The sequence below is a fragment of the Priapulus caudatus genome, unplaced genomic scaffold (genome assembly GCF_000485595.1).
Source record: "Priapulus caudatus unplaced genomic scaffold, Priapulus_caudatus-5.0.1 Scaffold957, whole genome shotgun sequence".
NCBI lineage: Eukaryota > Metazoa > Priapulida > Priapulimorpha > Priapulimorphida > Priapulidae > Priapulus > Priapulus caudatus.
In genome coordinates, this window is record NW_014578018.1 from 95,559 (window position 1) to 109,743 (window position 14,185).

Below are 14,185 nucleotides of genomic sequence, written 5' to 3' on the forward strand. Positions count from 1 at the left end.
CACGCGCGTATTTGACGTACCTTATCTGGTCGTCATATTGTTCACCTGTCGGACTAACATTGTCACTATCACTCATGGCCCTTTACAGTGGTCTCTCGCCCTGCAGTGTATTCGTTTGCTTGCTAGTATGTGCAGACGGACTGCGCCCGTTTTTGCACGCGCGAGCGCAGCGCTCGCGGCAAAGCCGGCGCCCCAACAGCGAATAGCCCGCCCTGTTTTTGTCCCATTTAAGACAGATATCTGAGACAGGGGTCGGAAAACGCACTCCGCGAAATGAGGCGCAATCACACGGCGAACATTTCGGGATGGACGGGCTTGAGGCCATCCTCAAACTGGCCCAAAACTTTATTTGGAGTGGCTGCGCCTGCATGCTAAGACGTAGTTGGCTCCTACAAGAAAAATCAGAAATGCTCGTCAATCAGCGATGACTGCGCTCGCTCATTGGCCGTAGGATGACGTGCAACTCACTGCCAGTGAGTTATGGTCTCTATGACAGGAGCTTATTACGAGTGTCGTACGCGCTCCACGGGGGTGTGGCGGCTCTAGTATCTATCTCTTCAAACGCGCTCGCCGCGCGTGCCCGGTGCCTGACTTGGTAGCGTATCGAGGCTTTACGGCAACTATTGACTTCGCTGCCCGTGGCGATCGAGAACGTCGTGCGAGGCACTGCGCTGCGCGTGGCGGAGCGAATACTGCGAGCACGGGGTGCGCCGTGGCCGTGCAGTTTTTACACGTAGCTAAGTAGATACTCGAAAAGGCAGTCAACAATGCAACAAAAACTCGCCCGCGCGCAGCGGCGCGTCGCACGGGTACTGCTATCCCCGCGGCGTGGAAGGAAGGTGACGCGCAACGTGGCAGCACTTTTGAGGTTAGGATATGTGTTAGGATTAGGGTTAGGGTCGAGGGTTCAGGCGTAAGGTTAGGGTTTAGGGTTAGGTTAGGGTTAGGAATTAGGTTAGGTTAGGGTTAGGGTTGAGGGTCTAGTGCATTAGGGTTAGGGTTGGCGTTCGGGTTTTGCACTCCATTGATATTCTGTCCTCACACATAGATTAATTTTTGCGTGGATCCCAAGCCTATGATATAGCGCGGGCCGACACATAGTATATTTAGTGTGAGCGTTAGTGTTTTACGTACGTACAACATTTTTCAACCGCAGTTAATTGTTATGGATGCCAGTGGTGTGTAAACCCGCCGTACGTTGTCTTGCAAGCGTGACGCTCACACTTCGACTCTCGTATTCTAGGCCAACGGGCTGTGACGACTCATGTCTAGACATTGTCTTTCTAACTCTCTCTCTACCCTCTCTCTCTCTCTCTCTCCCTCGTCTTTCTCTCTCCTCTCTGTCTCTGCTTTCCCACTCTCACGGTCGTCTCTCTCTTTTCTCCGCTCGCTGCGTGTGCAAAACGTGCGACGCGTGGTTTCCAAATAAGACGTAACACCGGACCGGAGTTGGAGATAGCATTTTGACCGTCGCCGCGTCCCCCCCCTCACCCCCCCGTTTGCAGTGCGCGCGGGGGGAGGCGGGTGTTGGCAAATCTCCAACTCGCCGTACGCGCGCTATTCGTTAAAACATGCCAAAACGACACTGTGCGACTGATTAGTCTTCTAACCTCTCTCTCTCTCTCTCTCTCTCTCTCGCTCTCTTCTCCTCTCTGCGCTTCTCTCCCACTCCCACGCGGTCTCTCTCTCTCCTCTCTCTCTCTCTCTCTCTCTCTCTCTCTCTTGCTCGCTCTCGACGCTGGCGTGTCAAAGCAGTCCGCCCTCGTGGTAAGCAGCGCGCTGCCGCGCAAAAAACTCCTATCTCCTCGCTCGCTCTCTCCTCCCACTCCCACCGTCGCCTAACAAAAAAAAACAAAATAGAAATGTGAAAAACAAACTCGCATCCACTGCCTGAAAAACCTCGCCGAGGCTGCGAGTCAGGCGTAGCCGGTGGACGCGCGCGCGGTGTTCGTAAAAAACATGTGTGATTGACATCACCGCTTTGTTCGGCCAACGGGGACGACGTGATCTGCCTGCGGCAATGAGCGAGCATGCGGTGGTGGCGTGATTGAACAGCATTTTCTTGGCGTTTCGTGTAGGAGCCACTGACGCTTTACCCCTGAGGCGCGCTACCCCACAAGAAATGTTTACCCGGGGCCGTTTGGAGATGCCTCTAGCCGTCGATCGCGAAATGTTGGTTGATGCGCCCAGTTTTCGCGCGGAGTTCGTTTTAGACGCCGATTCCAGGTTCAATGCTGGTCTAAGAGGACACATAAGGGGCGGGTATTCGCCGTGAGCCCTCTAGGACAACCAATGATGAGCGCCTGGGTTGCAATATTCTGAATATGGGATTTGGTTAAATAGATTCGTATTCATTGTAGGATCTATATTTATTGAAAACGCGCCAACGTGCCTGTGATGATGCCGCCTGCAGCGGACGGTTACGCATCGCACGGCGGGCGCATGTCTTGCTCGCTCGCCAATACCTTCGCTTTCACGAGCACCTCTATCATACCACCGCGGTTAAGGTGTCCGCCTCGTGGTTTCAGTTCCGCCTCGTAGGTTGCGTGTCGCTCCCTCATTCCCGATCCAGTTCTGTCACTCCCACGTTTACCGCACTGGGGTGAACTGTGCGCGTCCGTCGTTCACCAAACGGTTCGGTCGCTCCTTCACCCCGGACCCGGTATAATCACTCCTCAAGTTCCACTCGTCACTGGGGTGAATACTCGCGTCGTCGTTCACCCAACGGTTTTGCGTTCGTCCTTCATTCCCGATCCGCGTCTTAAGTCATTCCTCTGTTCCTCTTGGCGTCGAGGGAGTGTCAGTCATTGTTACGTTCCTATTCGCTTCAACGTCGTCTCGCGTCGCTCCTTGCATTCCGACCTACACTGCCTCGGCCCTGGAGATGCTATCTTATACATAGTTACCCTTTATGTTACTCTCTTCGTTTCCCCATGATGAGCCGTGAGAGCGGTAAAGTGGACTATCCAAACCAAATCAGATTTTGAGAAAATAAAGGTTAAGGTTTAAACTTGAAAAAAAATCAGATATTCGGCCATAAGAGTTATACTTGCTTTAGGTGCTGTCTTGTGCCATGATCTTAGGATTGCTGGAAAATTACTTATGACATTAAAAATACTCTTCATCACAAATAGGAAAGAGAACAAAATTCTGCAAGCATGTGGGAAATGGCCCACCTTACCTCTGCATTAGGTGTAATAACAGAACAAATCTAACAACTATTTGGAATTTCATAATTGTACCTAACTCATTTTTTTAAATCGGTACTCCCCACAAACCCACCCCAATACCGGGTCCCGCCATACATGTTGTATAACGCCCATTTTGACCTGTGCAGTGTCATAATTGATACCTCATCTGGTTTGCTCGTTCTTCGTCACCCTACTTTTCAGGGGGCAGTTCCCTCATTCCTTATCATCTATCGTCCTTCATTTACCTGACGCCCCTGTCGTTCTCTCCAGTGCCCTATTGCAGTGTTGTTTCTGGTTCGCGTTTTTACCTTGTCACTTTCCTTGTTTCCTTATTCGGTGCGCAGGTCTGACCTTGTTTACCCTTCATTTGTTTACCTTACCTTGTTTTACCTTAATTGTTTACCTTACTTGTTTACCTTTAATTGTTTACCTTACTTTGTTACCTTATCTCAGGGGCGTTCCCTTCATTCTCCTTATCTGGTCTCGTGATTTCCATGTTCGTATTACTCGCTCTTATTCCCATTGTCTTTCTTTCTGTCGTTTCCTCGTTCGCCCCCTCTCTCAATTCATGTTTCATCACTCACTTGTCATCCTCGTTCATCTTGTCTTCTGTCGCTCCCTCGCTTCCTGGTCCGATCTGTCATTGCCCGGCTGTTACCTAACTTTCTATTCATCCTCGTTTGAGTATTGATATCATAGTCCTTACGCGTCCATCCCCGTTACTCGGGCGTGCACCCTTATACGTTCGATACGTTGCACCTAACACCCTGCTTTTTATCTGAGACTTATGTCTGTCAGACTTTCTAATAACGTGCATATGGTGAACAATTATGCCCATAAGGTGAGGAGCAAAACGCCCAACTCACAGTATAGCAGCACCTGCAGCGCACTATGAGAGACATCTCACGCGCCAATCAATGGTTGACCAGCAGTTAGGGATGACAGAGTGCCATCAGCTTCTTTAGGCGTCGAAGTAGCAGCTGTTGATGCACGATGTTACAGGCTGTTGATGCACACGACGTTCTTGAAGGACTACAGTTGTGCTGCGCTGATTCGTCATATCAGGAGCGATATAATGACAAATATATATAGTCATTATGCTCAAGCATATGACATTAATCCATTATGACATAATCATTATGTCAAGCATATTTGTCATTATACGCGTCCTGGTCATATAGTATATTATATATAGTATAGTGTATTATATATAGGTCTACTGTATAAACCGTATTTTGGCTACAGTATTTTCGGCGAATTCAGATCTTGACGGACCAATTTCGCGAGTGGCTAAGTTCGCGGTCCGTGAATTATATATGATTCTGTTATTATTCGGTATGAATGGTCGGCGTGTTGTTATTTTCGCGCGTCGGACGCGTTCGCAAATTCGCGAAAATTAAACCACCGCGAAATATATACAGCCATAAACAGTTATCACGTCTGCCCTCTCTGCGCACCACCGGATATTCACGTGAATCGCCTTGACAGACCGACACAGAAAAAGAATGAGCTCGCGTGCCACGCAAACATAAACCCACTCGTGCAAACAGCAAAGTTTAGATAACAGCATCTTAAGTTAGAAGAGATTAAAGCGTAGTGACTTCTCAGGGGGTGTGAATAACGTGCGAATGTAGACTCGCTGCTGTTTGCACGAACCTGCATGTTAAACACTCGCACAGGTAACCTCCTCGCCATTTCGGTCTACAGCCAGAGTGACTTAACAATACCGCGCGCCGCAGCCCAAACATAAAGAAATAAAAAAACTCAACGACGAGCTCTCTAAACGTAATACGCCATTTTTTGCGCAAAAAGAGCACCTTGTTTACCCACAGTATTATTTACCTGCCAACCATCCCATCACCTGTAATTAAGTTAATTAGCTGTAATGCTATATCGATTGGGTGTGCATTACGCTAAATACACCTGCTGAATACGTAACACACTGCTGAATACGTAATACACCGTGTGAATACGAAAACACGTCTGTGAGATCGGCTAATACACCTGCTGAATACGTACACACACCTGTGAATACGTAATACACCTGTGCGAATACCCGCCCCATAAACACTGTGAATACATTAATACACCTGTTGAATTACGTAACACACCTTGCTGAATACGGTAATCTTTCACCACCTGTGAATACGTAACACATCTCGTGAATACGTCAAGTACACCTGTGAATAACGTAACACCACCTGTGATACGTAAATACACCTTGTTCAATACGCTAACGAACCTGGTGAATACGTAATACACCTGTGAATACGTAACACACCTGTGAATACGTAATACACCTGTGAATACGTAATTACACCTGTGAATACGTAAACACACCTGCTAAATACGTAACCACCTGTAAATACGTTAATACACCTGTTGAATACTCTACGTAACTACTGCGCGTCATTAGCAAATCACACACGCTCCTCGATCGCCGCCACCAACCAGTACGCGCCAGCGTCTCTCTGTGTTCTATATTCCAGTCTCTTCTCTCTCCCTCGCCCACTTCCCCAGACTACGCGCCGCCACCCATCGTCGGCGCCGCCGCCGCGCCTCTAGGAGATACACGCCGAACGCGAACGTCGCTGCCGCCGCGCAGTTAGCCACTACAACGCCACCCTTACGTCGCCATCGTCGCTACCGCGCGCCTCCGGCCGTCGACTTTCATCGGTGAGCTGTTCAACGGTTACCGGCGGTCGTTCTACACTCGACGAGGGAGCCCTGCCCACTACAGCAGTGGGGCAGGGTCCAAGTCGCTGCACAGCTCGGCGACGAGATTCGCCACCGGCCGGCCGCGAAGACGCGCTCGAAGGGCCTTTCTGGACGTGGCCGGTACGCAGCATCATCGGCCGTCGCCGTTCGACTACCGCGCGTCCGATCTACGCGAAAGTTCGAGCGGCGGCTTCGACAACACGCGCGCGCCTGCACGCCGCCATTGGCTGCACAACAACGACAAGACGGCATCAGCCACCTGACCGCGTCGGCACGCTCGACGAGGCGAGAGATTGCGCCGACGTGCCGCTCAAGGCCGCGCGCGTCGCAAGTGTTATGGGCGTCGCTGCGCACGGTCGCTTCGCGTGCGCGCCCCACGCTGCCCCTCCCTGCACATCCTGACCCTCACCTCGCGTTGCGCGCACACGCGCCGGCGCCGCCTCAACTCTTGGCTGAGACAGCTTCCCCTCAAAGTTTTACGCGAGCAACCCTGGCGAGCAAACTCGGCGACTTGTGCGCAGGTGCTCTCGCCTACGACGTTCGGCCGCAGCGCATCCTCCGCCGTGGTGGCGCCACCTAGAGGTGTCGGGCTCAAAGAGTTGTCCGGTTCGCTAGCTGAGGACGGTCGCAACCGACCGCTGCGCGGCCGCGCGCCGCCTATACGCCACGTCGGCCACCGGAAGTGGGCGCCGGACACGTGCGGGATAGTGGCGACTCACGGCGGCACGCGGCGGCGGCGTCGCCCCACTCCGTCGGTAAGCCACAACTGCTGACGTAGCCGCGCGGGGGACTCTGCCGAAGACGGCCGCACGCGTGACGAGCGAGTCGGGAAACTAACATACGCATTCTCGAGAGCGACGCGCACATCGCCGCGAGGTTCATGCGCAAGCTGCGGATACGTAATTCCGGTACGCGTGGAAACGCGCGACGACTGTGCGGCCGCAGCCGCGTCGAGAGAAGCGGCTTTTCGGTGGTGTGTGTGTAATGGTTGTGTGCCGTGATGTGTGTGTGGTCGTGTGTGTGTGTGAGTGATGTGTTGTGTGTGATGTCGTGTGTGTGGTGTGTGTGTGTGGATGTGTGTGTGGTGTGTGTGTGTGTGTGTGTGGTTTTTTTTGTGGGGGTGTGCGGGTGTGTGGGTGGGTGTGTGTGGTTGGTGTTGTGTGTGTGTGTGTGTGTGTAGGTGTGTGTGTTGTGTGGTGTGTGGAGCGCGGGTTATGTGTGTGTGTGGTGAACGGACAGGTCTATTCAGTTGGAATCAGTACGAGAGTGTTGTTTACGAACAGTAGGCCAATGTCATCGTCTGGATCACAGCTAGAGGTGTCTGTGAACGACAGATAGCGAGGGATCGTTGGATTCAGCTACGAGGTGTGTGTGTGTGTGTGTGTGTGTGTGTGTGTGAGTGTGTGTTGTTGTGTGTGTTGTGTGTCGTGTGTGTGTGTGTGTGTGAACCATAGCCGTTATCGTTGAGTATCAGCATCAAGCCTGGACACAACTGGACACCCCTCTTACTTACAATCCACAACTGCACACACATACGACGCACGTATCGTACGCACAACGCACACATAAACCATGCACACGCACACACCACGCACACACACATACACACACACCACACACACACACACACACACACACACACCACACGACACAACTACAACACACACGTGCGCGCGCACACATGCCCGCACACGACTACGCACACGACTACGCATACCACCACGCACACGCACACGCACACGCACAACGCACATGCACTACGCACACGCACACGCCACACGCTCACACACACACACACACACACACCACATACACAGCACACTCGCACGACATACACACACACCATACACACGACACACTACGCACATGCAAAAACCGGGGCCGCAAGTCCGTCTAGCACATACTACAGCAAACGAATACACGCAGGGCGAGGAGACCATGTAAAGGGCATGAAGTGACTAGGTGACAATTGTTAGTCTCGACAGGTGACAATATGCGCCAGATAAGGTACGCAAATACGGCAGGTGACGGGACGACGGCGAGGATGTAGAGACGCGGGTTAATCTATAATCAGAAAGCCCCCCAGGCCGACGTAGCCGAGCCGCGCCCATGTAGCAGCAAAGCAGCAGCAGCAAGAAATACTTGCCCATGCAGCAGCAATGCAGCAGAAGCAGCAGCAAGAAATACTTGCCCCTGGTGCACCCTGCTCTTGCAGCAGCAAACCAGCAGCAGCACCAAATACTGGTCCCTGCTGCAGCGCGCCCTTGGAGCAGCAAAGCAGCAGCAGCAGCAAATGCCCCCACCCAAGGCCGCCTTAGCCGATTCGGTGTAGGTGTGACAAAAACTGCGCGATGTTACGCTGCCCGCTATACGATTCGCGCGCCCGCCCTCCTTTGGTGCGCGAATTCGTATAGCGGGCAGCGCGAGATGCTACATACAACACCCCGTGGTCGCGTGCGCCCAGTCCTGCGGAAGTGCGCGGCTTAACCGCTCTTGGCGGTCGGGGAACAATGCATCTTTTGCGCAATTCCATCTTGTACCCGGTCTCTGGACGGACATGGGGCCCCGGTAGTTGCGCGCGGCAAAGCCACGCCCCCACAGCGAATACGCCACCCCCTTATTGTCCACTTAGACAGATATGTTAGACAGGAGTCTGAAAACGAACTCCGCAAAAACGGGGCGGAATCCAACCGACATTTCGCGATCGACGGCTAGAGGCCATCTCCAAACGCCCCCTAAACATTTTTTTGGGGTGGCGCGCCTCACAGGTAACATGTAGTGGCTCCTACAAGAAACCCCAAGAAATGCTGTCAATCAGCAACCACGCGCTCGCTCATTGGCCGCTACGCGATGATGCGGGCTACTGCCGAGTATAGCGTCAAGTCTATCACAGAGGTTTTAACGAAGTCTGGTACGGCGCTCCACGTGGGCGAGTGCGGTCTAGATGCTATCTTGAAAACAGCTGCCGCCGCGGCACCTGGCTGCGTACGCGGCAAGTTTTTACCAACCTCCTGACCCCGCGCTGCCCGTGGCGACGACTGTCAGTGCGAGCCACGTGCTGCCGTTGCTGCAGTTTACTCGTAGCTAAATCCTACGTACACCTACATTACTTACCCCTGGCTGCAGCGCCCATGCAGCAGCAAAGGCAGCAGGCAGCAAAAATACTGGCTCATGCAGCAGCAAAGCGAGCAGCAGCAGCAAGCAATACTGGCCCCTGCTGCAGCGCGCTCCTGGCAGCCGCAAAACAACAGCAGCACCAAATTACTGGTCCCTGCCTGCAGCGCGGCCCTGGAGCAGCAAAGCACGCAGCAGCCAGAAAATGCCCTTCCCCCAAGGCCGCCGTAGTCAAGCCGGTGTATGTCTGACGAAAACTGTGCGATGTTACGCTGCCGCCTATACGGATTCGCGCGCCAGCACTCCTTTGGCGCACGAATTCGTTATAGCGGGCAGCGCGAGATGCTACATACAACACCCGTCGGTCGCGTGCGCCCAGTCCCGCGGAAGTGCGCGGCTTAACGCTCTCGGCGGTCGGGGAACAATGCATCTTTTGCGCAACGCCATCTTGTACCCGCGGTCTCTCTGGGACGGACATGGGGCCCGGTAGTTGCGCGCGGCAAGGCGCGCCCCAACAGCGAATACGCCGCCCCTTATTGTCCACTTAACATATATGTTAGACAGGGATCTGAAAACGAACGCGTGTGAACGGGGCGGAATACCAAACCGACATTCGCGATCGACGCGCTAGAGGCATCTCCAAACGCCCCTTAACATTTTTGGAGGGTGGCGCTTCACGGGTAACACATAGTGGCTCGTAAGGGGAAAAGGTGGGACTCCGCAGTTACACGCGGTGCTGCGTTGGCGGACGCCATCGTTCTAGGTAAATAATGCTTGCTACAGAGGTAGTCATGTAGGTTACAAGCGCGATAAGACCGTACCGCGCTGCGTCATTATGTGCGAGCTATATATCGCGCACGCGGAACACGGAAAACCAAGCCGTACTAAAGTCTCCGGGGACTACGAATTGTGCGACGCGTTCTATGACTATGCGTATGCTCGTACTGGACATATTAGGACACAAGGTTGGATGCGGCATATATGGGGCATTAGGGCTGGGCTTTTAGCTGTGCCCATTGCCACGTGTAGCCCGTGAGCATAGAGTGTTGTGCCATAGTGCGTGCCATGCACTGTTAATGGGCGAGCGTCGGAGAGGCGGCGGGAACAGCGCTAAATGGCGTGCGTCATGCGAGCTCTTCGGCGTGGGACAGCCTGCGATCGCGCAATATATCTGCATGCGAAGGTGCGCGGGCGTAGTGGTTGGGAGGCACGAGTTGGCGGGTGTTGGCGCCGCGGCGGGGGCGTCATTCGGAGGATGCGACGGTATGCCTTGCGGTGATAGCTACTACCGGCCACGTGGTACGACGATTCGCGGCGTGCACCGAGGCGCCGTAGTGGTGCGCTCCCTGAGCATGACGTGTTGCGTGCTCTGGGTCGTCGAGCAGTGTGTGAGCAGTGTGACCGGTCTCGATGTACGTGGACGTGTTTAGTGGATACACGGCCTACAGATACCTGTAGTATGCACTTCGTAGGTGGTTGTTTCCTGGGGTGGGCACCACTGGCTGATTCCTTTGATCAGAGAAATCGGGTGCGGTGGTGGGGCAGGTAATATTTCGCGGAAACGTTTCAGTGGAATGGAGATTCTGTAGTGCTGAAATTCATGTCGGACGCGAGGGGGGGGTTTCGTCGCTGTCAGAGCTCTGGTTGCGAGTCCCTCGGAGTGTGTGGATGTTACGTGCTTGCATCTGGATGCGCGAGCGTAGGGTACGGGGTAGGGTATGTTCTTCTATAGCCAGGTCGTACCATTTCGAATGTTCTGGCTCTATAATGCGCTATTTGCCGCGGCATATCACTGTCCGTATGCATTTCCATACATTTTGCCCGTATGGCGAAATATCTGCATACCGAATGTGACAATCACTGCGGACGAATTTAGAAAACGAAAACGCTTAAAAGGCGTGTAAACGCAGATTTTTTTTCTATTAAAAAGCTATTAAAGAGAATAGTCTGAGCATACCTTAGTTTAGCAAGGAATCGTCGCACTTACGTGATCATGCCGGAGACAAGACGCTACGATGGTCCCGGTGGTTGACTCGGTGTGACTCGGTGGCGGCTGACAGGTGACACGCTGTTTGCGGTAAAACACGTGCTTAGAGAGAAAACGTATATTAGAAACGGTACTAGAGACGTGGCTATCTAAGCAACTATTGCTACCCCACTAAAACCGCTGGTCACGGCTCCAGTCTAAGGAAACAGGTCACGTCAAGAGAGAACACGTACACTGCTATTATGTAAACTACTCTTCGTGCGTCTATTTCAGCCTAATCAAACACAACCCTACAATACTAAACAGATGTCTCCAAGTCGTAACACTCGCGCCGCGTGTCGCATAACCGAATACAAATAACCATCGTACCTTACAATGTAGATCGCGACGTAACTCGACTAAGGGAAGGGGGTGGAACTCAGGCTTATGAAAGGAACAGGTATGGCAAAACAACGGAAAATCACGAGCTCGAAAAAGTTCGACAATGCGGCTGAAAGGAAAAGGCCCGAGTCCCTACCTTTGGACTAACCATCACAGATCGGCCCTCGAGTCATTAGTGTACTAGGATGCTAAGGGGCGTTGTGTATAGTAATTACCTGCGGCGTTCTATTATTATGTATCACTTGGAGCGATGTGGTGTGTTGTTTATGGTGATTGCTTATGTGTAAGGCGGTATAATTAATATCTGCGGGAGCCTGCGCTATCCTACACTTGTTCTCGTTCTTCTCGTCGCATTGTCTTTTTTGTGGTGTATTTTTTTGTAGTTTTTTTTTCTACGTTTTTTTTTTCGTTTTTTTTGTTAATCTTTTTTTGAGGGAGACAGTCAGATAGGAAAAGCCGGTGATTTCGCCGTGCCTCACGACGTATCGTCGTCCTCGTTGTCACCCCGCAGGCAAGCAGGGAGCTTGCTGATAAGAACTCGCGGCTGCGCGGTGAGCTGGAGAGCCTCAGACAGCAGAAGGAGCTCGAGTCCGCGGGTACGGCGTTCGCGTTCAGTCAGACGCTGGCCGACCTGGGACAAGCTGACGAAGGCCGAAAACAAGCTCGCTAAGAACGTAGATTGGCTTCCTTTCTCCTCCTCCTCCTCCTCCTCATCCTCATCCTTTGCTTCTCATCCTTTTTGTTCTTTCCCTACTCCTAATCCTTCACCTCCTCCTCCTCCACCTCCTCCCTGTCCCCCTGCTCCTTTTCCTCCCCCTCCTATTCCAATTTCACCTTCTCATCGTCTTCACATTTCTTCTCATACTCTTCTTTTTTCCTTTTTGGTGCACTTCCTGTTGTTCCTCCTCATCCTCTTCCACGGGCGAAACGTTTCCAGTGGAATGAGATCTGTAGTGCTGAAATCACTGTCGGACGCCGAGGGGGGGGTTCGTCGCTGTCAGGCTCTGGTTGCGAGTCCCTCGAGTGTGTGGATGTACGTGCTGCATCTGGACCAAATACTGGTCCCTGCTGCAGCGCGGCCCTGGAGCAGCAAAGCAGCAGCAGCAGAAAATGCCCTTCCCCCAAGGCCGCCGTAGTCAAGCCGGTGTATGTCTGACGAAAACTGTGCGATGTTACGCTGCCCGCTATACGGATTCGCGCGCCAGCACTCCTTCGGCGCACGAATTCGTATAGCGGGCAGCGCGAGATGCTACATACAACACCCCGCGGTCGCGTGCGCCCAGTCCCGCGGAAGTGCGCGGCTTAACCGCTCTCGGCGGTCGGGGAACAATGCATCTTTTGCGCAACGCCATCTTGTACCCGGTCTCTCTGGACGGACATGGGGCCCCGGTAGTTGCGCGCGGCAAGGCCGCGCCCCAACAGCGAATACGCCGCCCCTTATTGTCCACTTAGACATATATGTTAGACAGGGATCTGAAAACGAACTCCGTGAAAACGGGGCGGAATCCAACCGACATTTCGCGATCGACGGCTAGAGGCCATCTCCAAACGGCCCCTTAACATTTTTGAGGGTGGCGCTTCACGGGTAACACATAGTGGCTCGTAAGGGAAAAGGCTGGGGATCCGCAGTTACACGCGGTGCTGCGTTGGCGGACGCCATCGTTCTAGGTAAATATGCTTGCTACGAGGTAGTCATGTAGGTTACAAGCGCGATAAGACCGTACGCGTGCGTCATTATGTGCGAGCTATATATCGCGCACGCGGAACACGGAGAAACCAAGCCGTACTAAAGTCTCCGGGACTACGAATGTGCGACGCGTTCTATGACTATGGTATGCTCGTACTGACAATATTAGGACACAAGTTGGATGCGGCATATAGTGGGCATTATGGCTGGGCTTTAGCTGTGCCCCATTGCCACGTGTAGCCCCGTGAGCCATAGAGTGTGTGCCATAGTGCGTGCCATGCACTGTTAATGGGCGAGCGTCGGAGAGGCGCGGAAACAGGCTAAATGGCGTGCGTCATGCGAGCTTCTTCGGCGTGGGGACAGCCTGCGATCGCGCATATATCTGCATGCGAAGGTGGCGCGGGCGTAGTGGTTGGAGGCACGAGTTGGCGGGTGTTGGCGCCGCGGGCGGGGGCGTCATTCGGAGGATGCGACGGTATGCCTTGCGGTGATAGCTACTACCGGCACGTGGTACGACGATTCGGGCGTGCACCGAGGCGCCGTAGTGGTGCGCTCCCTGAGCATGACGTTTGCGTGCTCTGGGTCGTCGAGCAGTGTGTGAGCAGTGTGACCGGTCTCGATGTACGTGGACGTTTTAGTGGATACACGGCCTACAGAACCTGTAGTATGCACTTCGTAGGTGGTTGTTTCCTGGGTGGGCACCACTGGCTGGATTCCTTGATCAGAGAAATCGTTGCCGGTGGGTGCGGCAGGTAATATTTCGCTCGAAATGGTACAGACCTGGCTATAGAAGAACATACCTACCCCGTACCCTACGCTCGCGCATCCAGATGCAGCACGTACATCCACACACTCGAGGACTCGCAACCAGAGCCTGACAGCGACGAACCCCCCCCCTCGGCGCTACCGACAGTGATTTCAGCACTACAGATCTCATTCCACTGGAACGTTTCCGCGAAATATTACCTGCCGCACCCACCGGCAACGATTTCTCTGATCAAGGAATCCAGCCAGTAGTGCCCACCCAGGAAACAACCACCTACGAAGTGCATACTACAGTTTCTGTAGGCCGTGTATCCACTAAAACGTCCACGTACATCGAGACCG

At 53.3% G+C, this 14,185-nt stretch overlaps 1 protein-coding gene across 1 annotated transcript in view; it reads left to right on the plus strand.

Moving 5' to 3' along the window:
• The window catches only part of LOC106814655, a gene marked incomplete at its 3' end in the record, with an annotated part of 43,674 nt that overhangs the window by 25,133 nt on the left and 4,356 nt on the right, over positions 1 to 14,185 (plus strand). The window contains 3 exon segments of the mRNA XM_014818999.1: positions 5,913 to 6,157; positions 6,431 to 6,664; positions 11,903 to 12,052. Of these exon segments, the coding sequence (XP_014674485.1) occupies positions 5,913 to 6,157; positions 6,431 to 6,664; positions 11,903 to 12,052 (629 nt within the window).